The 20,871-nt window shown below is 38.7% G+C and overlaps 1 protein-coding gene across 3 annotated transcripts in view; it reads left to right on the top strand.

The window, feature by feature from the left end:
* LOC127832548 (serine/threonine-protein kinase ATR-like) overlaps positions 1-20,871 on the top strand; it is a 272,751-nt gene that overhangs the window by 120,658 nt on the left and 131,222 nt on the right. For all 3 annotated transcript variants that reach the window (XM_052358060.1, XM_052358059.1, XM_052358062.1), the window contains exons 22-23: positions 6,320-6,427; positions 6,678-6,810. In XM_052358060.1, the coding sequence (XP_052214020.1) occupies positions 6,320-6,427; positions 6,678-6,810 (241 nt within the window). The remainder of the gene's footprint in view (positions 1-6,319; positions 6,428-6,677; positions 6,811-20,871) is intronic.

Genomic DNA, 20,871 nt, shown 5'->3' on the forward strand with positions numbered 1-20,871 from the left:
TTGTTAACTCAGCATGATGTACTGTTACTTCATGCTGACTGCTGTTAACCCAGCATGATGTACTGTTGCTACATGCTGACTGTTGTTAACTCCGCATGATGTTATGTTACTACATGCTGACTGTTGTTAACCCAGCATGATGTACTATTACTACATGCTGACTGTTGTTAACCCAGCATAATGTTATGTTACTACATGCTGACTGTTGTTAACCCAGCATGATGTACTGTACTACATGCTGACTGTTGTTAATCCAGCATGATGTAATGCTACTACATGCTGACTTTTGTTAACCCAGCATGATGTAATATTACTACATGCTGACTTTTGTTAACCCAGCATGATGAACTGTTGCCACCTACTGCCTGTTGTTAACCCAGCATGATGTACTGTACTACATGCTGACTGTTGTTAACCCAGCATGATGCTAATCATAATAATGAACTTGTCAATGGCGTACAATAGGGGGCCCATTATTGATCACCTGATAGCATAGCAAGAGACTAGTATATTGGCATGTGACAAACAGGCCCCACTTCCTGCAAGTGACTCCCAAAAGTGTCCTCCCTCTTTCCCCACCACGATTTATCACAATCACGATATATTTATGTATTATAAACATATCAGATATTGACTTTACTGACACATTTTTATTTTTTTTCAAAGTAAGAAATTTGCGAACTTAAGTGCTGACGAAATAGCCCATTTTAAAAATGACAAATTTTGTGCTGGCAAAAATAAAGGTTTCACAGTATTTTTGTAATGTATACAATTCATCGTCTGCTATTATCGACCCACGCCTCTATTGTCGACCCGCTATAGAATGGGGATGTTGCCAAGGCTATTTTAAGTCAAAAACGCTAGGTTTATGTAATAAAGGATTTCTAATCAACACATGTTTTATGTAATTGATTAAAATTTAATAACAGCTAAACACAAATATGATAAATCCAACAATTAATCAATAACCCTTTTACAAAATAGTGTTTTAGCGCAAAAATATTAACAAGTGGTAGTAAAAACTTCCTATTTTAGAAAAGAACAACACATTATAAATACATGTATTTGTTTGTATTTTTAAATTATTAACTAATTTGATGCAAATAAAAACTAAGCATACAAATAACACGGTCTGTTCACAACATTTTTGGCACACAAAAGCATCCTGCACAAAATCCTGTGAATGCGAACACACGGCGTGCCACTAATGCCTGCATAACTCACAGCAAACCGAGTCATCTTCAGGATCATCTTTGGCTTTTATTTGTTTGCAGAGTGGACACACTTCGTAAAAACTTTCCTCATAGTCATAGCTATCATTGTCCATGAATGGAATGCTGGTTGTTGAATTGTCGCTTTCTGAATCACTGGTGATTTTCTTAGACTTCTTGCCATGTTTCCACTTAATTTGTTATTCTTTTTTCTTCCGATCCTTTTCTCCTTTTCTTTTTCCTTTTTCCACACACAGGCTTTCTTAAGTTCTTTTTTTGCGTCAGCCTCCCTCTTCTTCAATTCTTCCCGCTGTCTCAGCATCTGAAGCGATTCCTGCCCTGAAATGGCTTTCTGTCGCACCTGACAGATGGCTTTTCAGCAGAAAGTGTCAACAGCTGAAAAGCAGCAGACACTGAGGGTCTTGGGGTCTTGATAATTTTCACTTGCCGTTGAGACCAATATATTGTCCACATTTGCCTCTGTATTTTGGTTCCTTTCTGGTAGAACATCCAATGTAGATGCTACTGCTTCTTTCGAATTAGCCATATGCTTGCTGTTTTCCAGCGGTGCAGGTGCTGATGGACCCATTTTGTTGTATCAATACCATCCGCAGTTAATGGGAACAATTCAGATTGTTGGAAGCCATTTGCCGCATTTTGAAAAGAGGCATCTTCCTTCTATGTGTCGGAAAACACAGATGGAAAGTCCTTCTTTGTCATGGCTTGGCCAACATTCTGCATCTGCCATTGCTTCACTGCAGCGTGCCACGCAGATTTCATAGGCGAAAATAAACCAATGTCGGCAGCTTGGAGTATGTGTGTGGCATTTGGTAGTAAGCAATACATAACTTTTTTATTTTGTTCACAAAACTCTGCAGCTTCTAATGTCATGTGTGTTTAATGACTGTCAACAAAAAGTAAGTCTGGCATTTCAATTTTCTGCTCTGTGGAAAATGTTTTAAGAGTTTGTAAGAAACTCACAAAAGCCGCTGAATCCATCCAGCCATTCGACTTGGCAGCGTAAATAGCCTCTGGGAAACCTGAAAGAGCGATGTCTCAAATTAGCTCCCCTGGGAATAAATCATGGGCGGCGGATATTCCCCAAAGGAATTGAAACCTGCCATGACGGTGATCTACGTCTTGTTAGACGTCACCACTTGATACACATGACAGCCTCCGGTGGGCGCTATAACTTGACCAGCATTGACTGCCAGCAGAAACCCAGTTTCATACGCATAGAAAATTCTCCGTGGATTTTTAGCTTACCTTAACAATCAGTCTTCGATCTTTGTCCGGCGTCCGCCTGTCCACATTTGGTTGTAAACACTCTAGAGGCCACAATTCTTGTGCGATCTTCATGAAACTTGGTTAGGAGGTTTGTCCCAATGATATCTCGATCAAGTTCGAAACTGGGTTAAAAACTAGGTAAAAAAAAAGAAAGACCTTGTTAACACTGTAGATGTCACATTTCATGCCCAATCTTTATGTAACTTTGTCAAAATGTTTTTCTTAATGATATGTTGGTTGAGTTTCAAAGTGGTTCGTGTCTGTTGAAAAACATGGCCACCAGTGGGCGGGGCAGTTTTCCTTATTTGGCTATAGAGAAACCTTGTAAACACGCTAGAAGTCACAATTTTTGCCCAATCATCATGAAACTTGGTGAAAACATTGATTTTATTGATATCTCTGACGAGTTTGAAAATGGTCCAGATTGGTAGAAAACATGGCCACCAAAGGGCGGGGCAGTTTTCACTATATGTATATATTGAAAAGATGTCAATACTCTAGAAGTCACATTTTTGGTCCAATCTTCATGAAATTTGGTCAGAACATTTGTTTCCTAGATACGCGAGTTAAGTTCGAAAATGGTTCTGGACCGATGAAAAACATGGCTGCCAGGGGGACGGGCAGTTTTCCTTACATTTATATAGTAAAAAAGGCTTGTGAAGTGTCAAGAAGTCACATTTTTTTTTACCCAATCATAATGAAACTTGGTCAAAAGATTGGTTTTATTGATATCTCAGACAAGTTTGAAAAAGGTCCGGATCGGTGAAAAAACATGGCCACCAGGGTGGGGTGGGGCAGTTTTCCTTATATGACCATAGAGAAACCTTGTGAACACTCTAGAAGTCATATTTTTTGCTTAATCATCGTGAAACTTAGTCAATACATTGGTTTTATTGATATCTCAGATAAATTGGAAAATGGCTCAGATTGTTGAAAAAAAAACACACTTTTAAGCTCACCTGATTGCTCAGGTGAGGTTTTAGGGTTGGTCTTTGTCCGCCGCCTGTCCGTCTCTCAACATTTGATTTGTAAACACTCTAGCATTCACATTTCTCAAGCATTCTTTATCAAAGTTGCTGAGAAGCTATATGGCCACAAGATCGCATTCAAGTTTGATAATGAGCAAATCGCATAATAGATGACAAAATTATTGCCCTTAGATTGTCAAAATTTTCTTAATATTATACAAAAGCTCTGAAAACATTCAAGAGGTCACAATTTTGTTTCAGATTTTATGAATCTTGGTCATAATATTTATTTTTGTAAGCCAAGTTTGATGTTTGGTCATGAGGGGTCAAAATATAGGTCACCAGGTCAAATCTCACAAAACCTCGTAAACACTCATTCGCCAGAGTTTTAGCTCAATAATGATGAAACTTGACCAGGATGTTTGTCTGGACAATATCTAGGTCCAGTTTGACGTTTGGTAAAGATTGAATAAACCGACTCCTCTCAGGTGAGCGAACTAGGGCCATCTTGGCCCTCTTGTTTAGAAGATCTTTGTAGTCTAGGATTTCTTTCTTTAGGTAGTTTTCTTCACGTTTAAACCAATCTTTTACCATATATATGGTTACACTGGCTTGCTCATGCCCCAAATTCATTGGTTGCGAAAGGACATTTTGGGTTGTCGTCGAAAAAAAGGAGAACCAATCTTTTCTGGGTAGATTGTTTTTTAATGGAGTTATACTACCATCAACAATAAGCTTGAGCTGTACTTGCGAGAGAAATTCTTTCCTCGGTAACGGATTACCAATTTCGCACCTCACCGCATCGTTTTTGGCCCAACACGCATCGGTTCTTCTGAAATCCGTCCCGAAAGTTTGTCTAAAAGATTTGTTTCGGAATGTTTCGGTTTTGGCCTTTGCAGCTGCCTTCCGACCAATCTTATTGCTGGACATCCTTTCCAATGCCATAGCCATGGGTTCCGGGGTGAACTTAATGCGTTTTCTTGTGTGAATTTGGGTGGACATGTCTAAAAAAATATACTATTTATTTTATTACATAAAACTCCGATGTATTTTGTTTTAGGAGTTTTTGGAGGCTATGGAGGTGGGTCGAAATTAGACCCATTTTTATGCCCCCCTTCGAAGAAGAGGGGGTAAATTGCTTTGCACATGTCGGTCGGTCTGTCGGTATGTCGGTCTGTCGGTTGGTCCGTCCACCAGGTGGTTTCCGGATGATAACTCAAGAACGCTTGAGGCTAGGATCATGAAACTTCATTAGTACATTGATCATGACTCGCAGATGACCCCTATTAATTTTGAGGTCACTAGGTTAAAGGTCACGGTGACCCAAAATAGTAAAATGGTTTCCCGATGATAACTCAAGAACGCTTAGGCCTAGGATCTCGAAACTTGATAGGTAGATTGATCATGACTTGCAGTTGACCCCTATTGATTTTCAGGTCACTAGGTCAAAGGTCACAGTGACCCGAAATAGTAAAATGGTTTCCGGATGATAACTCAAGAACGCTTATGCCTAGGATCATGAAACTTGATAGGTAGATTGATCATGACTCTCAGATGACCCATAATGATTTTCAGGTCACTAGGTCAAAGGTCAAGGTCACAGTGACCCGAAATAGTTAAATGGTTTCCGGATGATAACTCAAGAACGCTTATGCCTAGGATCATAAAACTTCCTAGGTAGATTGATAATGGCTGGCAGATGACCACTATTGATTTTCAGGTCACTAGGTCAAAGGTCAATTTCACGGTGACCCGAAATAGTAAAATGGTTTCCGGATGATAACTCAAGAACGCTTGGGGCTAGGATCATGAAACTTCATATGTACATTGATCATGACTTGCAGATGACCCCTATTGATTTTCAGGTCACTAGGTCAAAGGTCAAGGTCACGGTGACCTGAAATAGTAAAATGGTTTCCAGATGATAACTCAAGAACGCTTATTCCTAGGATCATGAAACTTGATAGGTAGATTGATCATGATTGCAGATGACCCCTATTGATTTTCAGGTAAAAGGTCAAAGTCACGGTCACCAGAAATAGTAAAATGGTTTCCGGATGATAACTCAAGAATGCTTATGGCTAGGATCATGAAACTTCATAGGTTCATTGATCATGACTGGCAGATGACCCCTATTGATTTTCAGGTCACTAGGTCAAAGGTCAAGGTCACAGTGACAAAAAAACATTCACACAATGGCTGTCACTACAACGAAGAGCCCATATGGGGGTTATGCATGTTTTACAAACAGCCCTTGTTAAGAGTTATATTGATCCCCCCAATAAATGTATTAAACAACATTTTAAATTTAATTTATTTGATGTTGTAATCCTTAACAACTAATCATTTTGATGGTTATTAATTCATTTTATTTGAACACATAACATGCATTTCATAAAACAATCAAATGTGGGGTACCTACCTTTAAACTGCTGTTTAATAATCGGGCCAAAAAATCCATGCTGTCCGTTTTACACAAATCGTAGTGGTAGTAAAACAAGGTGTAAAAATGATATCAATGACATCATAAAATTTAAACTATGATGACGAAGAATTAGTGCTGACATCACTTTAACATTTCATTTCTCGTCATAGCGTCTATAATACAAGCGGGTCGATAATATCCGACGGTGCTCTACTGTTGCTACCTGCTGACTGTTGTTAACCCAGCATGATGTACTGTTGCTACCTGCTGACTGTTGTTAACCCAGCATGATGTACTGTTGCTACCTGCTGACTGTTTTTAATCCAGCATGATGTACTGTTGCTACGTGCTGACGGTTTTTAATCCAGCATGATGTACTGTTGCTACCTGCTGACTGTTGTTAATCCAGCAAGATGTACTGTTTGCAGTATCTGATGTGACAGCTAGTCCCCGGGAGAGGCCTCGTCTGGTGGATGCCAACATGTTCCTGCCATTTCTACAGTTGGTTTCTTCAGAGGAGGCACATATAAGACTAGGTACATGTGCAAACATCTATAGATTTATTTTCCCTTCATTGTAATTTATTATCACATTATTATTTCTGTGGAAGAAGTTTTTAGAGAACTGCGTTACTTCTGCGAGACGAAGTTTATCTTCAGAACACACTTTTGTTTTCATGAAGATGTGCATTCACTATGCCTTCCATTTGTATTAGGAATTTTTCTTGAATATTCCAATAATATTTCCTATAAACACACTATGATCCTTTATTACCCCGACATAAAGCTCTGGTAGGCAGTATGCGGCGGATGTTTGGTCACGTTGGAGTTCGCAAGAACAACCCGGCCTCAATCAACATTTTCAACCAAGCCCTCGGGCTGATGGAAGATGACAACTACGATAACAGGGTCACCTTCAGGTACCCAACATCACTTTTGACACTACAACTGGGCTGGCTAACCAAAACAAATGATTTGCAATATACATTTGTGTTAAAACTTAACCCTTAATCAGCTATGTGTGTAATTACTGATTAGCTTCATTACTGCTGAATAAATGTTTTAATAGGGGCTGAAGTATGTGAAAAAAAAATAATAAAAAAAAAAATTCAAAAGGCTGCATTTCATTTATAATGAGACATACAATTTTATTAAACCAATATTTGTGTTCATTGGTCTGATCGGTTAAGTGTTAAAATGCGGTAAAATGCCCGGATGTAGTAGGATGTTGGCAGATGAAATAGATAAGATAATTAACATGTTCTAATTCTTACAATTGTTATGCCCCCGGATCAAATGATCGGTGGTATATTGTTTTTGGCCTGTCTGTCTGTCATTCTGTCCCAAAACTTTAACCTTGGTCATAACTTTTGCAATATGGAAGATAGCTACTTGACATTTGGCATGCATGTGTATCTCATGGACCTGCACAAGGTCAAGGTCATCCTTCATGGTCCAAGGTCAAATATATGGCTTCAAAGTGGCGCAATAGGGGGCATTGTGTTTCACAAACATAGCTCTTGTTCACTTAGAAACTTTTTTATGGCCCCCTTCGAAGAAGAGGGGGTATATTGCTTTGCTCATGTCGGTCTGTCGGTCGGTCGGTCTGTCCGTCCACCAGGTGGTTGTCAGACGATAACTCAAGAACGCTTAGGCCTAGGATCATGAAACTTCATAGGTACATTGATCATGACTCACAGATGACCCCTATTGATTTTGAGGTCACTAGGTCAAAGGTCAAGGTCACTGTGACCCGAAATAGTAAAATGGTTTCCGGATGATAATTCAAGAACGCTTATGCCTAGGATCATGAAACTTCATAGGTAGATTGATCATGACTAGCAGATGACCCCTATTGATTTTCAGGTCACTAGGTCAAAGGTCAAGGTCACGGTGACCCGAAATAGTAAAATGGTTTCCGGATGATAATTCAAGAACCCTTATGCCTAGGATCATGAAACTTGATAGGTAGATTGATCATGACTAGCAGATGACCCCTAGTGATTTTCAGGTCACTAGGTCATAGGTCAAGGTCACGGTGACCCGAAATAGTAAAATGGTTTCCGGATGATAACTCAGGAAAGCTTATGGCTAGGATCATGAAACTTCATAGGTACATTGATCATGACTCGCAGATGACCCCTATTGATTTTCAGGTCACTAGGTCAAAGGTCAAGGTCACAGTGACAAAAAACATATTTACAAAATGGCTGTCACTACAACTTAGAGCCCATATGGGGGGCATGCATGTTTTACAAACAGCCCTTGTTTTTGAAGATTTTCTTCTGAGAATTTGTCTACCCTCATTTTTAGTGCATTTTTCTACGACCACTTTTAGTGAAAAAAATATATTTCGTAATTTTTCGTAAACAATTCTATTATTGGTAAAAGCGTTCAACGTTTACTATACAGAGGGGGTAATCATGTAATAGTCAACATGGCGCGTCTATGCCAAGGCAGGTTTTTTGCCATTTTATACCCGTTATTACTTGTATTAATTTTTAGCTCGACTATATATATATATATATATATATATATATATATATATATATATATATAGTGGAGCTATCCTTATCACCCCGGCGTCAGCATTAGCGTGGAGCTATCCTTATCACGTCGGCGTTAGCGTTGGACAATGTGAAAGTTTGTCCCTTGACATATTGCTTTTATATTTTGCATACTTTTTAACCAACATGACCCCAACCTATAAACAAGAGCAGACAACTGTATCAAGCATTTTGTAAGAATTATGGCCCTTTTTCACTTAGAATTTGCATATTATTGATAAATCTATGTACCACTTCAAATATATTCTATGTACCTTGTCATATAGCTTTTATATTTTGCATACTTTTTTTATCAACATGACCCAAATCTAAAAATAAGAGCAGACAACTTTATCAAGCATTTTGTAAGAATTATGGCCTTTGTTCACTTAAAATATGCATGTTTTTGATGAATCTATGTTAAATCTATGTTAAAATTTGCGTACCACCTCAAATATTTTCTATGTCCCTTGACATATTGCTTTCATATTTTGCATACTTCTTTACCAGCATGACCCCAATCTATAAACAAGAGCAGACAACTGTATCTAAGTATTTTGTTAGGATTTTGGCCCTTTTTTTACTTAGAAAATTGAAAATTTGGTTTAGTTTTGTGTTTAGCTCAACTTTATTCCTAAAGTATCAAAGCCATTGCTTTAATACTTGCAACACTTACTAACTATAATAAGGGGACTATGCAGGCAAAGTTATGTTACTCTGACTGGCATTTTGACAGAATGATGGCCCCTTTTATTCTTAGATAATTGAACATTCAGTTAAGTTTTGTGTGTTGGTCCATTTTACTCCTAAAGTATTATAGCTATAATTTCTTTGAGACTTGGAACACTTGCTAACTATCATAAAGGGGACTTTACAGGAAAAGCTGCATAACTCTTGTTTGCATTTTAACGGCAGTATGGCCCTTTTTTGACTTAGTCACTTTGAATGTTTTATTAAATTTTGTTTTTAGATCCACTTTTCTTCTACAGTATCAAGGCTATTGCTTTCAAACTTTAAATACTTTCTTATTATCATGAGTGAATGTACCTGGCAAGTTGAATTTGACCTTGACCTTTGAATTACCTTGACTCTCAAGGTCAAATAAATAATTGTTCTCTTTAATTGCCATAACTTCTTTATTATGCCCCCCTTCAAAGAAGAGGGGGTATATTGCTTTGCTCATGTCGGTCTGTTGGTTGGTCCGTCCACCAGGTGGTTGTCAGACGATAACTCAAGAACGCTTGGGCCTAGGATCATGAAACATCATAGGTACATTGATCATGACTCGCAGATGACCCCTATTGATTTTGAGGTCACTAGGTCAAAGGTCAAGGTCACGGTGACCAGAAATAGTAAAATGGTTTTTGAATGATAACTCAAGAACGCATACGCCTAGGATCATGAAACTTCATGGGTAGATTGATCATGACTTGCAGATGATCCCTATTGATTTTGAGGTCACTAGGTCAGAGGTCAAGGTCACGGTTACCCGAAATAGTAAAATGTTTTCCGGATGATAACTCAAGAAGGCATACGCCTAGGATCATGAAACTTCATGGGTAGATTGATCATGACTCGCAGATGACTCCTATTGATTTTGAGGTCACTAGGTCAAAGGTCAAGGTCACGGTGACCCGAAATAGTAAAATGGTTTTCGGATGATAACTCAAGAACGCATACGTCTAGGATTATGAAACTTCATAGGTAGATTGATCATGACTTGCAGATGACCCCTATTGATTTTGAGGTCACAAGGTCAAAGGTCATTGTAACGGTGACCCGAAATAGTAAAATGATTTTCGGATGATAACTCAAGAACGCTTTTTCCTAGGATCATGACACTTCATAGGTACATTGATCGTGACCCGCAGATGACCCCTATTGATTTTCAGGTCACTAGGTCAAAGGTCAAGGTCACAGTGACAAAAATCGTATTCACACAATGGCTGCCACTACAACGGACAGCCCATATGGGGGGCATGCATGTTTTACAAACAGCCCTTGTTTATGATCAGATTTGATTCATACTTTGACAAAACAACACTTACCTGACATACCACAACGGACTCCACCCAAACTATCCCCATCCCCACCCTAGAATCCCCCCCCCCCCCCAAATAGAATATTTTGTTTTCCTTAATTTCTTACTTTTGAAAGATAATCTAATAAATGACCACCCCCTCCACATTATACCCCCATCCCCACCCCCACCCAAAAAGTTGTTTTATTTGAAACATTGTTAAAAAAAAACACAAATATTTATTTATTTTATTTTTGAAGGACCATCCCACCAAAGCTATTGCTATTAAACTTGAAATAAAATCATATTGCTTTGTTTAATGTCTTCACAAATGTTCAGTAGATTGTGGAAAATATACATGAACTCAGAATCGTCTATAAAGTACAACTTTTTTAAAACATAAGCGATCAATATGTTTCAATTATGATCCTCTTCCGCTTAGAATATGACTATATTACCTTGACCTTATTGAGTACGAACAATTTCCCCATGATGGCTTACGTTATACTGTCAAGCACTCGAATAGTCGAGCTCGCTGTCTTCTGACAGCTCTTGTGTATATGCCGTTCACTTTCAAGTCATATCAGCGAGAAAGTTACATGTGTTCATTTCCTGTTAATATTCGCTCTATTTCTCGACTTAAAGACCCAGTCACACCGAAGTAACGGACGAGAAACGGACATCAAATCATTTTATCCGTTCGTGTCCGTTCTTATCCGTTTAATGTCCTTTTCATATCCGGTGAATCCGCTCCTTGTTCGACGATGTCCGGTGACATCCGTTCCATCCGTTGGGAAGTTTTGAGCATGTTCAAAATTTTCCACCAGATAAAACGGACAGAGATCTTCGTTTGATGTTCGGTCTTCATACGTTAGTTTACGGTGCGTTACACCTCCTGTACCTATCCGGTTGATGTCCGTTTATATCCGATTGTTCTGGTCCTAACGCATTTTCAATAGATAATGACGGACACCTATGGTATAAAAAAGTAGGAGAAGTGTGGCGGAACAAAACGTTGACATACATTTAACCTTAATTAACTTGTGGGTCCAAGTATCATTTTATTTTGGTACGCCTTGTGAGAAGGACATGTTCAATGGAGTGTCGTGCTCACATTCAATTAAGAGTGTCAACAACCCTCATGTAGGCCCAGATTGGCCTTTTGGATGCAAATCTGGCCATGCATCGTCTTGCTCAAAAGAGAACAAGGAGACGGAGGCAGCGCACATGGTGGATCAGGGCTTGGCTGGGTCCTGAGCGGAGGTGTAAGTTCGGTCTGTATGACCAACTTATTGTCGAACTAAGACGAGAGGACCAATGCGCATTCATCAACATCATGAGAATGCCACCCAAGATGTTCGATGAGAGCGGTCCCAAGGATAACAAAACAGCGCAACAACTACAAACTTCCAACCTAACAAGGGTTGATGCTTACAATTGCGCTGTGGCATCTTGTGTCTGGATCAAAGTATCGTGATATGCGATTCAGGTGGAGGGTACCCCACAACACTATTTCTCTTCTCGTGCCAGAAGTAGGACCGCTTAATTTACTATATTGCTAAAATTAATTTTAAAAGGCTTCTGTTAGCCATTTTAATATATTTATATATTTTAATGTCTACTTCTTTGTTCATTTTATATGAATTGCATTGTGTTTAGTTATCGGTATAGGATAATAGACAAATGATGAGTGCGCGCACTACAACACTAACTTCCTAAATTGTATAATACCATTAGTACTGTCTTGTGCGCATATCTTGAAATGCACACAGTTTTATGCACCGTTTATCAAGTAGTATATTTTTTACCTAATCATCCACTCGCTAAAAGTCATGGATTAGCTACTGTGTCATACACTTATAATCCACGCTTAGCTTATCATACTGTTATTTTTTACACGTCAGATATGTAGAGCATTCATAGATGAGTATGCTGACTAGGTGATGCCGTTGACAACAACAGCTGCCGATTGGACACGAATAGCGGACGGCTTCAGGGACAGATGGAATTTCCTTCATACACTTAGCGCTATTGATGGCAAACATATTGCCTGCAAATGTCCACCAAGATCCGGGTCTAAGTATTTTAACTACAAGAAGTACTTTAACGTTGCCCTGCTAGCTCTGGATAATTCCGGCTGCAAGTTCGCCTGGGCTGACATTAGAGGCCGTGATGCATCATCCGTTGCACAGTTGTGGAACGAATCAGACCTGAATGCAGCAGCTGATAACGGAGACCTTGACCTGCCAGAACCTGAAGCTTTGCCACATAATACTGAGGATGTACCCTTCTTTTTCATAGGAAAGTGTTCGACTGACCAAGATTTATTTATTTATTTATTTTATTTTTGGCTGAGTGTACATAAACATTCATAATACAGAAACAAACAAGCATATGCATTGAAAACAAAGCAAATCAAAATTATGATACTTTAAAATATAAATAAAGCATGACATAAAATGACTGTTTTTTGTATGTTGATATTCGGTACTTTTCCGTTTCTCTCACGTTGGAAGAACATTTTGTCCGGTACTAATGCGCTACCTTGCCGTTTTATCCGGTAGAAGTCCGTTACTCGCACAGTAATATCCCTAAGCCGACCGTTAATTATCCGGTACATATCGGTTAAACGTACGTTTATTTCCGTTACATCACCGGTACTTGTGCTGTCATTTTGTTTTTTCTATGCTTCACGCACTGATTGCGAGCGTCTTGAGCGGCAGAGCAGATAAATTTCATCACCGGATAACCAAAATCTGCATATTTTGTCCGTTTTCTCTCCGTTACATATTCGTTAGTCGGTCTGACCGAGCCTTAACTCGTGGTGCACTTGTTTCAAATATGCCATCATTCCAATAAATATGTTCCTAACATTTTTTTTTGCTTTTTTGCATACTCAGTTATGTGTTTTTTTAGCTCACCTGATTGCTCAGGTGAGCTTTTGTGACCGGTCTTTGTCCGTCGTCCGTCCGTTAACATTTGTTCGTAAACACTCTAGAGGCCACATTTATTGTCCGATCTTCATGAAACTTGGTCAGAAGCTTCGTCCCAACGAAATCTCGGTCAAGTTTGAAACTGGGTCGTGCCGGGTCAAAAACTAGGTCACTAGGTCAAAAAAAAGGAAAAAACTTGTAAACACTGTAGAAGTCACATTTCATTCCCAATCTTCATGTAACTTTGTCAAAATGTTTGTCTTAATGATATATTGGTTGAGGTTAAAAGTGGTTCCGGTCCGTTGAAAAACATGGCCGCCAGTGGGCGAGGCAGTTTTCCATCTTTGGCTATAGAGAAACCTTGTAAACACTTTGGAAGTCACAATTTTTGCCCAATCATCATTAAAGTTGGTCAAAACATTGGTTTTATTGATTTCTCGGACGAGTTCGAAAATGGTCCAGATTGGTGAAAAAACATGGCCGCCAGTGGGCGGGGCATTTTTCTCTATATGTATATAGTGAAAACATGTCCTCTAGAAGTCACATTTTTGGCCCAATGTTCATGAAATTTTGTCAGAACTTTTGTTTCCTAGATACGTGAGTTAAGTTTGAAAATGGTTCAGGTCTGTTAAAAATCATGGTTGCCAGGGGGACGGGGCAGTTTTCCTTATATTTTTATAGTAAAAAGGCTTGCAAACAATCATGAATTAAGGTCATGTAACATGCGAGACAACTCTTCTAAATATTGCATTTAAGTTTACAGTAGTTACTCCTCTTTGATTATTGGTTTTCATAATAATACAGTGTAGTTGTGTTTCATTTATGTGTTAATTGTTATTCGAGGTTGGATGTTTTTATGCCCCCTATCGAGGAAAAGGGGGCATATAGTGATCAGACTGTCCTTCCGTCCATCCGTCTGTCTGTCTGTCCGTCTTTCCGTCACACTTTGCATTTAGGTTTCCAAAAATGCTCATAACTTCTATGTCCCTTGAGATATAACCTTCATATTTGGTATGCATGTGTATATGGACAACGCCTTACATTACGCACATTTTTTTTTAGCCCTGTGACCTTGACCTTGAACTTAGCCTCCAGGTTTAGGTTTGGAAATCTGCGTTAAGGTTTCGAAAAATGCTCATAACTTCTATGTCCCTTGAGATATAACCTTCATATTTGGTATGCATGTGTATATGGACAAGGCCTTTCCATACGCACACAATTTTTTACCCCTGTGACCTTGACCTTGAACTTTGGGTCCGCGTTTAGGTTTCAAAATCTGCTTTTAAGTTTCGAAAAATGCTCATTACTTCTATGTCCCTTGAGATATAACCTTCATATTTGGTATGCATGTGTATATGGACAAGGCCTTTTCATACGCTTACAAATTTTAACCCCTGTGACCTTGACCTTGAACTTAGGGTCCGCGTTTAGGTTTCGAAATCTGTGTTTAGGTTTCGAAAAATGCTCATAACTTCTATGTCCCTTCAGATATAACCTTCATATTTGGATGCATGTGTATATGGACAAGGCCTTTCCATACGCACAAATTTTTTTACCCCTGTGACTTTGACCTTGAAATAGGGTCCGCGTTTAGGTTTCGAAATCTGCGTTAAGGTTTCGAAAAATGCTCATAACTTCTATGTCCCTTGAGATATATCCTTCATATTTGGTATGCATGTGTATATGGACAAGGCCTTTCCATACGCACACATTTTTTTTTCCCTGTGACCTTGACCTAGAACTAAGGGTCCGCGTTTAGGTTTTGAAATCTGCGTTTAGGTTTCGAAAAATGCTCATTACTTCTATGTCCCTTGAGATATAACCTTCATATTTGGTATGCATGTGTATATGGACAAGGCCTTTCCATACACACAAAAAATGTTACCCCTGTGACCTTGACGTTAAACTTAGGGTCCGCGTTTAGGCTTCATAATCTGTGTTTAGGTTTCGAAAAATGCTCATTACTTCTATGTCCCTTTAGATATAACCTTCATATTTGGTATGCATGTGTATATGGTCAAGGCCTTTCCATACGCACACAATTTTTAACCCCTGTGACCTTTACCTTGAAGTTAGGGTCTGCGTTTAGGTTTCGAAATCTGTGTTTAGGTTTCGAAAAATGCTCATTACTTCTATGTCCCTTGAGATATAACCTTCATATATAGTATGCATGTTTATATGGACAAGGCCTTTCCATACGCACACAAATTTTGACCCCTGTGACCTTGACCTTGATGTTAGGGTCCGCATTAAGGTTTCAAAATCTGCGTTAAGGTTTCGAAAAATGCTATAACTTCTATCAAAGCGTTTATAGGGGGCATATGTCATTCTATGGTGACAGCTCTTGTTTTTAGCTCACCTGATTGCCCAGGTGAGCTTTTGTGACTGGTCTTTGTCCGTTGTCTGTCCGTCCACATTTGTTCGTAAACACTCTAGAGGCCACATTTATTGTCCGATCTTCATGAAACTTGGTCAGAAGCTTCGTCCCAACGAAATCTCGGTCAAGTTTGAAACTGGGTCGTGCCGGGTCAAAAACTAGGTCACTAGGTCAAAAAAAAGGAAAAAACTTGTAAACACTGTAGAAGTCACATTTCATTCCCAATCTTCATGTAACTTTGTCAAAATGTTTGTCTTAATGATATATTGGTTGAGGTTAAAAGTGGTTCCGGTCCGTTGAAAAACATGGCCGCCAGTGGGCGAGGCAGTTTTCCATCTTTGGCTATAGAGAAACCTTGTAAACACTTTGGAAGTCACAATTTTTGCCCAATCATCATTAAAGTTGGTCAAAACATTGGTTTTATTGATTTCTCGGACGAGTTCGAAAATGGTCCAGATTGGTGAAAAAACATGGCCGCCAGTGGGCGGGGCATTTTTCTCTATATGTATATAGTGAAAACATGTCCTCTAGAAGTCACATTTTTGGCCCAATGTTCATGAAATTTTGTCAGAACTTTTGTTTCCTAGATACGTGAGTTAAGTTTGAAAATGGTTCAGGTCTGTTAAAAATCATGGTTGCCAGGGGGACGGGGCAGTTTTCCTTATATTTTTATAGTAAAAAGGCTTGCAAACAATCATGAATTAAGGTCATGTAACATGCGAGACAACTCTTCTAAATATTGCATTTAAGTTTACAGTAGTTACTCCTCTTTGATTATTGGTTTTCATAATAATACAGTGTAGTTGTGTTTCATTTATGTGTTAATTGTTATTCGAGGTTGGATGTTTTTATGCCCCCTATCGAGGAAAAGGGGGCATATAGTGATCAGACTGTCCTTCCGTCCATCCGTCTGTCTGTCTGTCCGTCTTTCCGTCACACTTTGCATTTAGGTTTCCAAAAATGCTCATAACTTCTATGTCCCTTGAGATATAACCTTCATATTTGGTATGCATGTGTATATGGACAACGCCTTACATTACGCACATTTTTTTTTAGCCCTGTGACCTTGACCTTGAACTTAGCCTCCAGGTTTAGGTTTGGAAATCTGCGTTAAGGTTTCGAAAAATGCTCATAACTTCTATGTCCCTTGAGATATAACCTTCATATTTGGTATGCATGTGTATATGGACAAGGCCTTTCCATACGCACACAATTTTTTACCCCTGTGACCTTGACCTTGAACTTTGGGTCCGCGTTTAGGTTTCAAAATCTGCTTTTAAGTTTCGAAAAATGCTCATTACTTCTATGTCCCTTGAGATATAACCTTCATATTTGGTATGCATGTGTATATGGACAAGGCCTTTTCATACGCTTACAAATTTTAACCCCTGTGACCTTGACCTTGAACTTAGGGTCCGCGTTTAGGTTTCGAAATCTGTGTTTAGGTTTCGAAAAATGCTCATAACTTCTATGTCCCTTCAGATATAACCTTCATATTTGGATGCATGTGTATATGGACAAGGCCTTTCCATACGCACAAATTTTTTTACCCCTGTGACTTTGACCTTGAAATAGGGTCCGCGTTTAGGTTTCGAAATCTGCGTTAAGGTTTCGAAAAATGCTCATAACTTCTATGTCCCTTGAGATATATCCTTCATATTTGGTATGCATGTGTATATGGACAAGGCCTTTCCATACGCACACATTTTTTTTTCCCTGTGACCTTGACCTTGAACTAAGGGTCCGCGTTTAGGTTTTGAAATCTGCGTTTAGGTTTCGAAAAATGCTCATTACTTCTATGTCCCTTGAGATATAACCTTCATATTTGGTATGCATGTGTATATGGACAAGGCCTTTCCATACACACAAAAAATGTTACCCCTGTGACCTTGACGTTAAACTTAGGGTCCGCGTTTAGGCTTCATAATCTGTGTTTAGGTTTCGAAAAATGCTCATTACTTCTATGTCCCTTTAGATATAACCTTCATATTTGGTATGCATGTGTATATGGTCAAGGCCTTTCCATACGCACACAATTTTTAACCCCTGTGACCTTTACCTTGAAGTTAGGGTCTGCGTTTAGGTTTCGAAATCTGTGTTTAGGTTTCGAAAAATGCTCATTACTTCTATGTCCCTTGAGATATAACCTTCATATATAGTATGCATGTTTATATGGACAAGGCCTTTCCATACGCACACAAATTTTGACCCCTGTGACCTTGACCTTGATGTTAGGGTCCGCATTAAGGTTTCAAAATCTGCGTTAAGGTTTCGAAAAATGCTATAACTTCTATCAAAGCGTTTATAGGGGGCATATGTCATTCTATGGTGACAGCTCTTGTTTTTAGCTCACCTGATTGCCCAGGTGAGCTTTTGTGACTGGTCTTTGTCCGTTGTCTGTCCGTCCACATTTGTTCGTAAACACTCTAGAGGCCACATTTATTGTCCGATCTTCATGAAACTTGGTCAGAAGATTTGTCCCAATGATACCTCGATGGGGTTTGAAACTGGGTCATGCTGGGTCAAAAACTAGGTCACTAAGTAAAAAAAAAAAGAAAAAGCTTGTAAACACTGTAGAAGTCACATTTAATGCCCAATCTTCATGTAACTTTGTCTATATGTCTCTCTTAATAATATGTTGGTTGAGTTCAAAAGTGGTTCCGGTCCATTGAAAAACATGGCCGTCAGTGGGCGGGGCAGTTTTCCATATATGGCTATAGAGAAACCTTGTAAACACTCTAGAAGTCACAATTTTTGCCCAATCATCATGAAAGTTAATCAAAACATTGGTTTTATTGATATGTCGGATGAGTTCGAAAATGGTCCAGATCGGTGAAAGAAAATGGCCACCAGTGGGCGGGGCATTTTTTTCGATTAGTATATCGTGAAAACATGTGAACACTAGCAGCGATTTTCCTTGTCCAATTGGGAAAAGTACCCGTACCGGTCCGATTGGGAAAAATTGAGTCGTGAAAACCTCAAAATTGGGAAAAATCGAGTCGTGAAATCCTGAAATTGGGAAAATCGCGTCGTGAAGTTTGGGTCTTATTGAATACATCATACAGTTCATACTTAATTGAACATACCCATTTAAATAATCATTTGCAGGCATGCCTTAATGACCATTAAGTTATAAAGTTTATATAAATAACAAAATATTATAAAGAACACACCAAATCAATTACTAGTTGTTTTAATCTCTTTTAAAGCAATGTCTCTCTCTTTCATTTTTGTGAAAATTTCAACAATCTTTGATGTTTGATCATCACTCAGTTGCTTGCATCCCTCCCTGCACAGCATCATTATTGCTGTCAATGTGTCCTGTGATAGATGGTTCCGATTGGTTTTTTGGCATAATATTTGCTATTATGACTCATTTCAAACTGCGATAAGGTTACAAACCGACGTAAAACAGTACGCTGGCTGCCTGGCAAAAGAACCGGAAACAGTAACAACTCTATTGATTGAATGCGCTGAATAATAAAACCCGAAATTAATCGAGCGCGTGGTTACACACAACTATACGATTTTCTTTGTTCGCTCGCCGAAAGTTGGTTTTTTACGAAACTTTCTATCGTTTTGAGAAAAATTCGGACGCTGATTGGGATTTTTCCAGATGCCGATTGGGAATTTGGGAATTTTCGCTTGATTGGGAAAGTACCGTTTTGGGAATTTGGGAATTTTCGTTCGATTGGGAAAGTACCGTTTACCGGTACTTTATAAAGAAGGAGGAAAATCGCTGACTAGAAGGCACATTTTTTGCCCAATTTTCATGAAATTTGGTCAGAACATTTGTTTCCTTGATACGAGAGTTGAGTTGGAAAATGGTTCTGGTCAGTTGAATAACATGGCTGCCGGCGTGGGGGGCAGTTTTCTTATATTTATATAGTAAAAAAAAGCTTGTGAACACTCTAGAAGTCACATTTTTTGCCCAATCATCATGGAACTTGGTGAATAGATTTGTTTTATATATATCTCAAATGAGTTTGCAAATGGTCCCAATGGGTCAATAAACATGGCTGCCAGGGGGGTGGGGCAGTTTTCCTTATGTGACTATATAGAGAGAAACCTTGTGATCAAACACTATAGAAGTCACATTTTTTGCCTAATCCTGGTGAAACTTAGTCAATACATTGGTTTTATTGATTTCTTGGACAAGTTGGAAAATGGCGCAGATCTGTGAAACACACTTTTTAGCTCACCTGATTGCCCAGGTGAGGTTTTAGGATTGGTCTTTGTCCGCTGTCCGTCTGTCCACATTTGGTTTGTAAACACTCTAGCATTCACATTTCTCAAGCATTCTTTATCAAAGTTGCTGAAAGATCTCAGTCAAGTTTGATGATGAGCAAAATCACATCATTAATGCCATAATTATTGCCCTTAGATTGTCCAAATATTCATTATATTAAACAAAATCCTTGTAAGCAAAGTTTGATGTTTGGTAAGGGGGGTCAACTCAAAATAAAGGTCACCATTTCAAATCTTACAAAAACAAAAACACTCCCTACGCCAGAGTTTTGGTTCAATAATGATGAAACTTGACCAGGATGTTTGTCTGGTCAATATCTAAATCATTTTTAATATTAGGTAAAGATTGAATGAACTGACTCCTCTCAGGTGAGCGAACTAGGGCCATCTTGGCCCTCTTGTTTACAAAGTAAATCTTGTCGTATTTGATTTTGAGATGACATACTTTTTCCATGTATTTATAAATGCAGTATTTAACTTTAAATAGTTTTAATAGATAAATAATTGTCTTGTTTCTTGCAGAAGACTGTCTAGGGCTGTAATATCGTTAAACTTTGTGATGGCAAACATTTACCTTTCGATTTTTTTTTGCAAGAGAAGGAGTCAAATGACAGTATTTTGATATTAATCTGCAAATTATTTTGCATATTATTTGAAATTATTTTAGCTAAAAACTGCAGCACATGTGCTCAAAAATATAGCGTGCATGTGATATTTTGCGTAAACATTGCAACAACAACACAACAACAACGTATTGTACCTTTCTTATGCTGCGTTTACACCATGTTCCCGGCGACCACGGCAATCACGTTTCGGGCCACCATGGAGGAAACGGGATGAACGTGAGGCAATGTAGG

This window comes from Dreissena polymorpha, chromosome 5 (genome assembly GCF_020536995.1).
Source record: "Dreissena polymorpha isolate Duluth1 chromosome 5, UMN_Dpol_1.0, whole genome shotgun sequence".
Lineage (NCBI taxonomy): Eukaryota > Metazoa > Mollusca > Bivalvia > Myida > Dreissenidae > Dreissena > Dreissena polymorpha.